The 12719-nt window shown below is 42.9% G+C and overlaps 2 protein-coding genes across 2 annotated transcripts; one reads left to right on the forward strand and one right to left on the reverse strand.

Moving 5' to 3' along the window:
• Nucleotides 1-8656, reverse strand: LOC311059056 (uncharacterized protein). The gene is made up of 4 exons (XM_084076640.1): nucleotides 8513-8656; nucleotides 5100-5319; nucleotides 2630-3313; nucleotides 1-2183 (listed from the first exon to the last, which is right to left on the reverse strand). Exons 2-4 carry the CDS (start codon nucleotides 5269-5271, stop codon nucleotides 1162-1164), a joined length of 1878 nt encoding a protein of 625 aa, XP_083932766.1. The 5' UTR covers nucleotides 5272-5319; nucleotides 8513-8656; the 3' UTR covers nucleotides 1-1161.
• A 2593-nt stretch (nucleotides 8657-11249) lies between these two features.
• Nucleotides 11250-12419, forward strand: LOC311059060 (26S proteasome regulatory subunit 10B-like; the record flags this gene model as incomplete). Its single annotated transcript, XM_084076644.1, has 1 exon — nucleotides 11250-12419. One exon carries the CDS (start codon nucleotides 11250-11252, stop codon nucleotides 12417-12419), a length of 1170 nt encoding a protein of 389 aa, XP_083932770.1.
• Nucleotides 12420-12719: the final 300 nt, after the last annotated feature.

The following is a 12719-nucleotide window of genomic DNA, read 5'->3' on the forward strand; positions in this document are numbered from 1 at the left end:
ATAAAAAAGACATATAGTGCACCTACTGTACGCGTCGCAGCACACAGCCATCATCGGGGTGTCTAAACTAATGGTGATTCATTTCTGTGGTGGCATAATACTAGCAATACTGTCTGCATTTGGTATGGATTATTGGATTAATAGAATTACATACATTCATTCACTTTTCTAACAGCCATTTTCTCTTCAGTTTAGTCAATCCTCCATATCGTCTCTGTCGAATGGAAAAACTTACTTTTAGGGATTCAAATAAAATAAATAGCAAAAGTAGCAGAGCTTGTAGATCTGCTACTTTTGATGCTTTTGTGTGACGTATGATCAAGCAGAGCATTCATTTACGAAAAACCCCAAAAAGTTAAAAGATGGAGATAAGCGATTTCTACCCGACAGCAAAGCTTTGTTCCTGTTGCTGCTAACTCCTACTGTTGGACTGTGGAGGGTGTAGAAACATTTTTCAGCTTGAGACTCAAACGAGACCCTGGGAGCCAAACTTAAAATACATTGTGAATAAGTGACTTGAGCCCCATTTAAAACACAATTTGCAAAACATTCGGGATAAAAAAAGAAAGATACAACTTTCTTCATTTGTTGTAGTAAATGTAAAAATGAAAAAACGATGTATAACGGTGTATATTTGGGAAACATTGGTGTAGACAACCACATGTCTCCCCCGATACACCAGCACTCACCAGTCAGTCACCGGCACTGCTTTATACCAGACAGTGGGCTTCACTGGCCATGGTGGTTCACGCTATGTTCTAAAGTTCCCCTCATCCACTGAATAGGCACCTCTAATGCAGTGACAAGGACTCTCTCCCCTGCTGGCTTCCCAACCACCAAAACTGACAATTATGTTCGTTGGAGCGCTTGGCCAAGCCGTCAAGTCACTGTCAATTTACAATATTTACACAATCTGTTTCTTTAAAGACATTGTAGACAGCAAGTAAGCCTTTAAGCAGTATTACTTATTAAAACTTTGTCAGACCACAGAATAATATGTTATAAACCACCCAGCCAAATTAGACACTACACCAGTGTTCTGCCATCAGATGACATCACTGAAAGGTCAGGTGAGGTGTTAAGTATGAGTATAGTATTAATATCCATATGTGGCTTGTATAACCACCTTCCCCACCAACATACAGCTGGTTACAGTGGAGATTATTTCCCCTTAGTGTGCGTACGCTGGTGTCTCTTCAGGCTCTTTGAATCATTGAACCTCTTCACACATTCATTACAGTGGAAAGGTCTTTCTCCAGTGTGGAGACGCATGTGTGTCGTCAGGCTCCTTGAATCACTGAAACTCTTGCCACATGGATTACAGTGGAAAGGTTTTGTGTGGGTAAGCATGTGCTTCTTCAGGTGACATGAGTAAGTGAAACTCTTGTCACATTTATTACAGTGGAAAGGGTTTTCTCTAGAGTGCTGACATGGCTGACGGAAACTCTTGTCACATTCATTACAGTGGAACCTTTTTTCTCCAGTGTGGGTCTCTAAGTGTCTCTTCAGTTGATACGACTCACTGAAACTCTTGTCACATTTATTACAGTGGAGCGTTTTTTCTCCAGTGTGGGTACTCAAGTGTCTCTTCAGGTGATAAGACACACTGAAACTCTTGTCACATTGTTTACAGTGGAAAGGTTTTTCCCCAATGTGGACTCGTTGGTGTGTCTTCAAGGTACTGGACTGACTGAAACTCTTGTTACACTGGTTACAGCGGAAAGGTTTTTCTCCGGTGTGGTGATGCATGTGTATTTTCAGGTGATGTGGCTGACTGAAACTCTTGTCACATTTATTACAGTAGAAAGGTTTTTCTCCGGTGTGGAGAAGCATGTGTGATTTCAGGTGACTTGGCATACGGAACTCCTTGTTACACGTATTACAGTGGAAAGGTTTTTCTCCAGTGTGGACTCGCAGGTGTGTCTTCAGGGCACCGGACTGATTGAAACTCTTGTCACACCGGTTACATTGGAAAGGTTTTTCTTCAGTGTGGACTCGCTGGTGTATCTTCAGGGCACTTGGCGAACTGAAACTCTTGTCACAACCGTTACAGTGGAAAGGTTTTTTTAAAGTGTGGACACGCTGGCGTGTCTCTGTAAACTGTTGACGATTGTAAGATGCTGGTTTGTCTGTGTCTACTTGTTTCAGGCTGGTTACAGAGATGATGATTGGCTGGCAGGTTGCTGAGGTGAGAGAGAGACAAACAGACAGAGAGAGAGAGAGAGACAGAGAGAGTCAGGCATAACTAGACATCGATCAACAGTTTCAGACAGGGACCTAGCATTGAATGTAACTCCTCATTCTCACGTTTGTTTTATGTTCTGGTCCACCTCAACCCTTGAAAGATCACATTGTTGCATGAAAATTAAGCAAGGGGAGCACAAACACACACTTTTTTTGTGAGATATCATGTGTCACCTCAAATTACTTCTTTGAAAAAGTAATGTTAATGTTCAAATTACAGATTTATCTCTAGTGTGAATTGCCACAAACTACAAATAATGTGTTTAATTTGACTGTATCAGTCCCCATGGCTGAACGTTGTTCATGTGCATCTTCAGATGAGCCTTTTGAGGAAGCTTCTTTTACAAACTGTTAGAATAGATGAAAATATTTGTATTTTATTTACCTGTATCAGTCTTCATGCGTCGTTTCAGATAACTCCCTGTGTGACTCCTCATGGATGGAGTTTGTTTTGATGATTTCAGGTTCTGGGACAGCTTGTTGCTCAAAGACAATCGTCGCCCTTCCACATTTGGTGTCTTGTGTGACTTCAGTTTGTTTAAAGCTGACTGACCTTCCCCGGTCTCCTCCCAGTCACTGTCTTCAATGTCAGATTCAGAACAGGGTGAAGTCCACTCATCACTGTCTTCAGTGTCAGATTCAGAGCAGTGTGAAGAGAGGAGCTGGTCATCTCTAGTTGGCTGTGATGTTCCACAGTCCTCGACATCAGCCTGTGATTTCATGTGTTCAGTTGACCCATTAGCCTCCTCTGGTCTTTGCGGTAGCTCCTCCTCTTTAATCTGTGGAGGCTCTGGTCCGTCTTGGATCTCACTGGGGCTCCTCTCCTGCTGTTCCTCTTTAACCTGTATCTCCAGAGGTTCTAGTTTTACCTGGACCAGACTGGGGCTACTGTCCTGATGTTCCTCTTTAATCTCCAGAGGTTCTAGTTTTACCTGGACCAGACTGAGGCATCTGTCCTGCTGTTCCTCTTTAATCTGCAGAGGTTCTAGTTTCACCTGGACCAGACTGAGGCTCCTCTCCTGCTGTTCAGGGGAAACCTCGTCTTTAAACACAGGAAGGAGTGAGAGATCTAGAAGGAGGAGATAGGAGGTAACGTCAGCAGAGTCTGTGTGTGTGTGTGTGTGTGTGTGTGTGTGTGTGTGTGTGTGTGTGTGTGTGTGTGTGTGTGTGTGTGTGTGTGTGTGTGTGTGTGTGTGTGTGTGTGTGTGTGTGTGTGTGTGTGTGCGTGCGTGCGTGCGTGCGTGCGTGCGTGCGTGCGTGCGTGCGTGCGTGCGTGCGTGCGTGCGTGCGTGCGTGCGTGCGTGCGTGCGTGCGTGTATATATATATAAATGGGGTCATACTCTCTTGGGGGTGCCACATATACATTAACTTCATCCTTATATACGTTTCGGCAATTTGATAGTTCCCCCAGGATTCCGCAGAGAAAAAGTCTTGATTCCGCGGGGAACAATCCTTGATTCTGCGGCTTGATAGTTAATTTTCCATGAACTATCAAGACATTAAAAAACAACCTAAAATTACCAGTTATCAAGCAATAATATATTAAGTTTTAATAATGAAGTAAAATCCTTTATGAAATAGATACAATTAATCGTTATACCAATCTAAAACACTGTGGAACCTAGTAATTGAGTCAATGTTATCACTGGTTATAAATAGAGATGGTCCGATACTAATCACTGATCCAATCAGGGCATTTCTATTTTATTATTATTATTATTACTATTATTTATTTTTGTATTTATGCATATAAAATGTATTTTGACCATTTATGTTGTATCAATAAAAGATAATATGTCTCAAAACACTGGCTTACAGTTAAATTATTAGCGACTAAAGAAATATGAATTAAAGAAATTAAGACAAATACTGACAATGCCTCTGAACATTGGCTTGCAGTTATTGCACATAGCCAAAATCTTAGACGTCACTTTAAGTTTAGCTTGAGGGAGAGGGTCTACCTTCTACAGGGAATTACTTGATATCTAGGCTGCAGAAAACATTCAGTTGGATATTAAACATACACACGCACAGCCCTGAGATAGAGAGAGAATAATTCTCCATACGACGGTGTTCTACCGAGATTCTAATTGTTTTCTGCACTGTGCCTTGTATTCCGGACGGCTTTGAAATCCACGGACGGCCTTAAAATCTGCGCTAATTTCCGCAATCGCGGAATCCTGGGGGGACTAATTTGAAAATAGATGATTTACAAGCTCACATGATGCGACGCATTGTGAGCTGGTAGATCTGATATTTTCTAAACATTTTAATCCATTTGAAAACTTTTTAAACGGGATATTCTGCACAATGAGTACTTTCTACTTTTGGTACACTTTTTCTAAATTTTTATCCCACGATTTTGTAACCCCTATTTTTTCACCCAGTGCCAATGCCTAAGCGTGTAATCCTGGGCACTACCTTCCCTCTGCCAACCTAGGGAGGTCAGGGCCGAGCTCATGCCTCCTTCAATGCATGAGAGCCAACTGACCTTCTTATCACCTGACAGGGGAGAGTTTCCCTGGTTGGACGTAGCGCGTGGAAGGAACACGTTATTCCAACCAGTTCCCTTCCCCTCCATCAGGCGCCCCGGCTGGCCAGGGGGAGGCAGTATAGTGACCAGGATTACTGCATGTTTTTTGTGAGGGTACCTACCCTAGGAGACACGGGGAGAACATGCAAACTCCACACAGAAAGGCCCTTTCGCCAACCCCACCTAGGGTGTGGGCACTGATGACACTTTAAGTACATTTTAATACCAATACTTTTGTACTTATATTTAAGTGCATTTTTAATTCCGGACTTTTACTTGTAACAGAATATTTCTACATTGCAGTATTACCACTGACTGTACCTGTGAACATGTCCTGGTCAGTCTCTATGGTCTCCATCTTCACAGTCTGGAACATGTCCTGGTCAGTCTCTATGGTCTCCGTCTTCACAGTCTGGAACATGTCCTGGTCAGTCTCTATGGTCTCCATCTTCACAGTCTGGAACATGTCCTGGTCAGTCTCTATGGTCTCCATCTTCACAGTCTGGAGTTTCCTCTCAACCTCGTCCTCTGCATCTGATGACTGATAAGAAGAAACCCACATTCTTTATCGTCTCTGTCGGCTGGAAACCTCATACGTCCAAAACTGTTACCATTCAGGATTCAAATTCAAAAACAGCAAAAGTAGTGGATCTACTAGCTCGAACCGTGGCAGGAAGCGTCAGGTAGTAAAGAATATGGAAAGAGATTTTTGCCCGACAGCAACGTTATGCTCTATCAGTGGTGTACAGTAACGAAGAGCATTTACTTTAGTACTGTACTGAAACAAAAACAATGCATAGCTACCCGGGGCTACTCTGAGTCTGAATTAACGTTCCCTCTGTAGTTCTGTGTGTGTCTGTCTGTCTGTGTGTGTCTGTGTGTGTCTGTGTGTGTCTGTGTGTGTCTGTCTCTCTCTCTCTCTCTCTAATAACACTAATAAACCAAAATAAAACCAAAACACAAATTAAAATCTCATTTTCCACCGGTTGACAGAGCGGAAATAGCTGATCTACAAATTATGTCTTTTGAGCTCGTATACTGGTTATTTACGGTGCACGACACAGCATGCAACTGTATAAATCAGGTGTTGGCTGGAGTAGCTTAAGCACTTAAACCAGGGGTCTTCAACGTTTTTCCAGGCCAAGGACCCCTTAGCTGAGAGAGAGATGAAGCAGGGACCCCCACTACATATTGGATTCATTGGAACTTTGTGTTTTCCGACATGTAACCACTTAAACCCTCAATACTTTGTAAACTTGACCATTGGCTCGGTACTTAACTGGTCTGCTCTTATTTCCCTGGACACCTCTTCGCCAAAAATAGCCGATCTAGAAGAGCTTGTAGATCTGCAATTTTCGGCTAATGTTCCCCTCAGAATAGGGCTGCGAGGGTTCAGTGGTTAATGTAAAAATTAAGTCCCCATCTAACAAAGATTTGGCGGCCCCCTGCAGTATCTCTGAGGACCCCTTGTTGAAGACCCCTAGTTGACTTAAACCCTACTGTATATACTTAGTTGGCTCTATATTGGTCCCGTCCTGTTTTGGCTCTATACTACATCTCTTTGCCAAAAATAGAAGATCTACAAACTCACAACCTGTGGGCCAGGGCACACTGGCTTACAAGGTTTTACAAGTGGGCCCCCAAATAACTGCCAAATAAACATGCCCTGAAAATGCACAGCCCTCCCACCTGTCCACTTAATTAACATGGCAGCTGTGTTATGTGGTCAGATGGGTGGGCCACGAACGCTTCTGAGATTTTCTAGTTGGGAAATGGTTGGGAGCTGCTGGTCTAAATCTACATAGCAACATAACTAAGGGTTAGTCAAAGTCAAGCGTGTATCAGCCGTCCTTTCCATGCAGAGAAGGCCCTACTGATCCACCAGTGATAAGAACAGTGTAGTAGAAGAATAGTATAGTAGAAGAATAGTATAGTAGAAGAATAGTATAGTAGAAGAATAGTAATTTACATCAGCAACAAACCAGTTTCTCAAAATGTAACACTTGACGTTGGCCACAAGATGTCTCACTTTACCACGAAATCAAGAGGCTTTCATTCATGCTAGAAAATCCCCCCAAACAACCAGTTTGCTGCAGTGTGACCATCAAGACCAGTTTAACAAAAACATTCTTTACCCTATTTTTCTGTGTACATATATACACATTTTTCCACTGACATATGTTTCACAATAACCATTTCACATACAGTAAATGTACGAGTGACCACTTCTCTAAATACTATTTTAGTTGTGAGTGTCTGCCAGTGTATATGTCCCACCAAAACGACCAGGCACTCACATTGGAACTACAATTGTATTCTCTCATTTCTTTTGTCCTTTATTCTTAAGCCAGCAGCAAAAACAAGGCAAAAAAAAAAAAACATGGTCTACTATACAAATAAATATCAAGGCTTGTTAGAATAACGCTGAATGCTATGATAAACAGAGGCATGGCTTTGGAAATAAAGAATATTGTAAAACCACCTACAATTCCACCCCATAGAATGAGGACATTTGGATGTAATTCCTTTCCATTGAATGGGGTGATTCATAGTAGATCCGATCGGGTGGTAAAACACTGAATAAATATACCAGTGGTGGAAAGTAACTAAGAACATTTACTTAAGTGCTGTACTATAATTTTGAGGTATTTGTACTTTACTTGAGTATTTCCAACTTCCAATACTTTTACTTCTACTACTCGACTACATCTCAGAGAAAGAATATTGTACTGTTGTATATTTTCGCACAAGTGTGACAATATTCTCGAAAGGAAGTAGAAAGGTCCAGACCAGTAATGTTCCTCAAGTCGATTTATTGGACACAACAGAGTACAGAGCACCAGAGCACATGTCAGCCTTGCTGCTACATGGTGTGGCCGGAACAGAACAGAGCAAGGCGAAGGCAAGGGCAAGAAGGCAAGGCAAGGGCCAGTTTCTTTGTCCTCACAGTATTTATAGGCAGACTTCACATGTGTGTGTATGTACTTGCATACATTGGATGTGCACGTCACTAGGTGTGTGCTACATCTCTTGTGTGTGTGTGTGTGTGTGTGTGTGTGTGTGTGTGTGTGTGTGTGTGTGTGTGTGTGTGTGTGTGTGTGTGTGTCCCCATTGTGCAGAAGAACAACACCCCAAGATCCTAGAGGTCAGCTAAGGTCAGATGCCCTCTGGGAAGCATCCTTTGTACTGGACATCTAGTGTTCTCTGGAATGTGCTGTAGACCACTCAGTATCCAAACTTATCTCTGTGTGTGTGTGTGTGTGTGTGTGTGTGTGTGTGTGTGTGTGTGTGTGTGTGTGTGTGTGTGTGTGTGTGTTCAAATTCACTCTATAGGTCCATAAATGTGTATCAATATACCACAGTACTTTTACTCCATTACAATTATTTGAAAACTTTAGTTACTAGTTACTTTGAAGATTTTGATTATTATAAAAAAAACATACGTTAAAATAGCAGATGCGTCACGATGCGACGCATTGTGCGCTTGCAGATCGGCTATTTAAAAAAGATATTTATACATTTGAAAACTTGAAATGGACATCATTTTACTTTTGGTACTTTAAGTATATTTTGATGCCAATACGTTTGTACTTTTACTCAAGTACATTTTGAAATCCGTAGTTTTACTAGTAACAGAATATTTCTATATTGCAGTATTAGGTCAAAAATAAAATTAGTACTTTTTCCACCACTGAATAAAGAATATCGTAAAAGAAAAACTGCATAAACTGTACCTCTAATGTCGTAGCCCTTGGAACAGAGCTGTGTGGCCCGATGTTGACTTCCTTCCTAGAACTAGCTTTTTTTTTAATCTCGCTTCTTTAGCGATACAGCAGACTTTAGTGATTTTGTGGTTAGCTTGTTAAAGCTGTGTTCGGTGAGCAACAAAGCTAATAGCAGCTGTGTTCCTAGTCCTGGTTCAGAGCGTTAGTGAGTTCCCTCAGGGCTACTGTGTTCCGTGAGCAGCAATAACGGAGCAGAAATAAGACTTCCGGTTGACGATCTCTTCAGAATAAGAGTACCCTCTATTTTTTCTCTCTGATTTCTAAAGCCTTTTCAACTGCAATGAAAAAAATATATATTTGCCTGCGGGTGTCGCTGTTGTGGGATTTTGACTGTCAATCATCGCCTCTGCTCCGCCCCCCCCCCCCACTGTTTTTTTTTAATATGCCACGCGCTGTGGGCACCTGGCTGAAATTCACCACGATCATGCATCCTCTCCAGCAAAGTTGTTAACTGCATACCAGAATACACCTGAATACAATAAAAAACAGATAGCATCTTAAACCAGCTTAAATCAGCTACCAGCTTAAACCAGCTAAACCATCATGAATACCAGCTACCAGCTTAAACCAGCCTTGACCAGCTACCAGCTTAAACCAGCTTAAACCAGCTACCAGCTTAAACCAGCTAAACCATCATAAATACCAGCTACCAGCTTAAACCAGCTACCAGCTTAAACCAGCAAAACCTACCATCTTAAGCTGGTCAACCACCAAGACCAGCTAAAAGGTGGCGAAAACACACCTGAAGCTGGTGAAAACACAGCTTAAACTGGCGAAAACACACCTTAGGCTGGTCAACCACCAAGACCAGCTAAAACCAGCTGGTCCAGCTTAGGCTGGTCTAGGCTGTTTTTTTCAGCAGGGGGGACATCATTTTACTTTTGGTACTTTAAGTATATTTTGATGCCAATACGTTTGTACTTTTACTCAAGTACATTTTGAAATCCGTAGTTTTACTAGTAACAGAATATTTCTATATTGCAGTATTAGGTCAAAAATAAAATTAGTACTTTTTCCACCACTGAATAAAGAATATCGTAAAAGAAAAACTGCATAAACTGTACCTCTAATGTCGTAGCCCTTGGAACAGAGCTGTGTGGCCCGATGTTGACTTCCTTCCTAGAACTAGCTTTTTTTTTAATCTCGCTTCTTTAGCGATACAGCAGACTTTAGTGATTTTGTGGTTAGCTTGTTAAAGCTGTGTTCGGTGAGCAACAAAGCTAATAGCAGCTGTGTTCCTAGTCCTGGTTCAGAGCGTTAGTGAGTTCCCTCAGGGCTACTGTGTTCCGTGAGCAGCAATAACGGAGCAGAAATAAGACTTCCGGTTGACGATCTCTTCAGAATAAGAGTACCCTCTATTTTTTCTCTCTGATTTCTAAAGCCTTTTCAACTGCAATGAAAAAAATATATATTTGCCTGCGGGTGTCGCTGTTGTGGGATTTTGACTGTCAATCATCGCCTCTGCTCCGCCCCCCCCCCCCCCCCCAAAGGAATGGATAGGGGAGGGGCGGAGAGGAAAGGGGGCTGTGACGTCGAAGTCCAAGGGCCAATCACAGATTACTTTTCAGCCTAATTATTCAGAAAACCCCAGACCACAGAAAATCTACTGAATGTTCAAAGTTCAGTTTTTTTGGGTCACAAAACCCCCCAAAAAACATACAAAACTAGAAAATGTGCTCCTCGGAGCACAGGTCTCCACCAGGCGAGGTGGTAAAAGAAAGTACTGTTCCTGATTAATTCTGTCTTTATTGTCTCCGCCAGGAGACTATGTTTTCGTTCTCGTCCTTCGGTGTGTCCACCAAGCTAACATTGGTCAAGCTTCACGTGACGCGTGACAATATGTTGAAAGGGTGTGCTTTGATTGGCTAGCGAGACGCATGATGAAATAGAGACCTATAAATAGGTGTGTCACTTCAAAAGATCATTTATATCTTTTGAAGTGAGGTAGACAGGATTAATCAGGAACAGTACTGGCGGAGACCTGTGCTCCGAGGAGCACATTTTCTAGTATTACATATTGTGATGTCACGTGAAGCTTGACCAATGTTAGGTGTTCACAGACGGACGGACACACACACGGACGGACGGACGGACAAAGTCAAAACATACTCTGCCTTCGGACTGGCGGAGACAATAGAAAAAGTGAAAATGAATATCATAGAACCTTTAATATATTGTTAGCACAGTCTGCTGAGCATGTCACCCCAACATTTCACTGTACCTACTTGTATGTGTGAGTGACCAATCAAACCTCTTTGAATCTTGAATCTTGAAACAGGTGTGTTGTCACACCCAGCTCAGATTCTATAGTTTAGACTGCTTAAACCATCACCCACCAGTGTACTTTTGTGATGAAAGTGATTGGTGTAACAGCATCACAGTCTTGTAACTAGACAGATCAACTGATTCTATTATACCAATACATGTGTAGCAGAGTGGCACACTAATATCTCCCCCTTTGGCTTAGTGGTTAAAATGTTTTCCACGTGGGAGACCAGGGTTCGAATCCCGGGCGTTACACATACATTCATACACATATAGATATATACTTTGTAATCACCAAGGCATCCATTTTCTGAAGAGAAAGAAATAAGCAATTCCTGTTTTCCGCACCATATTTAGGCTGTGTTACATCATACTCAAGACAAAGGCCTATATTAATAGAAAGGAGATTCAGTGCAGCATAATGGAGGACGACAGGGAGAAGGCATTGTTAGATTATAGAAAGAAATTGCTCGAACACATTGAGGTTGATGGACAGTTAAAGGAACTGTGGGAGCAACTTAGAGAGCAAACTAAGCAGTACGAGAAATCAGAAAATGACCTCAAAGCTCTGCAAAGCGTTGCACAGATTATAGGAGAGGTCCTCAAACAGCTGACTGAGGAGAAGATCATTGTCAAGGCTACAAACGGGCCTCGGTACGTGGTTGGATGTCGCAGACAACTGGATAAGTCCCAGCTCAAGCCGGGCACCAGAGTGGCACTGGACATGACCACCCTGACTATAATGAGGTACCTGCCCAGAGAGGTGGACCCCCTGGTCTACAACATGTCTCATGAGGACCCCGGCAGCGTCTCGTACTCCGAGATTGGAGGCTTGTCCGAACAGATCCGTGAGCTGAGAGAGGTGATCGAACTGCCTCTGACCAACCCCGAGCTGTTCGAGAGAGTGGGAATCATTCCTCCAAAGGGTTGTCTGCTCTACGGACCACCGGGCACCGGGAAGACTCTTCTTGCCAGAGCTGTGGCCAGTCAACTGGACTGCAATTTCCTCAAGGTGGTGTCCAGCTCCATCGTGGATAAGTACATTGGCGAGAGTGCGCGGCTGATCAGAGAGATGTTCCACTACGCCAGAGACCATCAGCCCTGCATCATATTCATGGATGAGATCGATGCCATTGGTGGCCGTCGTTTCTCGGAGGGAACCTCGGCAGACAGGGAGATCCAGAGGACCCTGATGGAGCTGTTGAACCAGATGGACGGCTTTGACACCCTGCACAGAGTGAAGATGATCATGGCCACCAACAGACCCGACACCCTGGATCCTGCCCTGCTGCGTCCCGGCAGGCTGGACCGTAAGATCCATATTGAGCTGCCCAATGAGCAGGCTCGTCTCGACATCCTCAAGATTCACTCTGGTCCAATCACCAAACACGGAGAAATAGATTATGAAGCCATCGTGAAGCTGTCCGATGGATTCAACGGAGCCGATCTAAGGAACGTGTGCACAGAGGCAGGGTTGTTCGCCATCCGTTCGGACCGTGAGTATGTCACTCAGGAAGACTTTATGAAAGCTGTGCGCAAGGTGGCAGATTCCAAGAAACTGGAGTCAAAGTTGGACTACAAGCCTTTATAATGTTTCTCTGCTATTTAGTTTTTTTATTTCACTGCAAGCACACAGAGGACTGTCATTACATCATTATGGAGCAACCCAAGTGACAGGCTGTTGTATGGAAACACATCTTTGGAAGGCGTTCACACTGAAAGGAGTGAGACATGTTGTCATAACTAGGACAAACATGACGGTACAATGTTATAGCCTAAAGGCTTTTTAGGTTTAGGTTTTTTTTACGGCGACCCGTAATATACATTGTTATCTAATGTATATATGAATGAATATTAAAGCCAAAGCATATCAGCCAGCTGATCAGTCAGT

The sequence above is a fragment of the Gymnoscopelus microlampas genome (genome assembly GCF_963454915.1).
Source record: "Gymnoscopelus microlampas genome assembly, chromosome: 13".
Classification (NCBI taxonomy): Eukaryota; Metazoa; Chordata; class Actinopteri; order Myctophiformes; family Myctophidae; genus Gymnoscopelus; species Gymnoscopelus microlampas.

Coding starts and splice junctions, on each gene's coding strand:
- LOC311059056 (XM_084076640.1), bottom strand. CDS start 5,271: ATGGAGACCATAGAGACTGACCAGGACATGTTCCAGACTGTGAAGATG. Junction 3,314..5,099: donor TGACCAGGACATGTTCACAG/GTACAGTCAGTG, acceptor TCCTCCTTCTAG/ATCTCTCACTCCTTCCTGTG. Junction 2,184..2,629: donor ACGCATGAAGACTGATACAG/GTAAATAAAATA, acceptor CTCTCACCTCAG/CAACCTGCCAGCCAATCATC.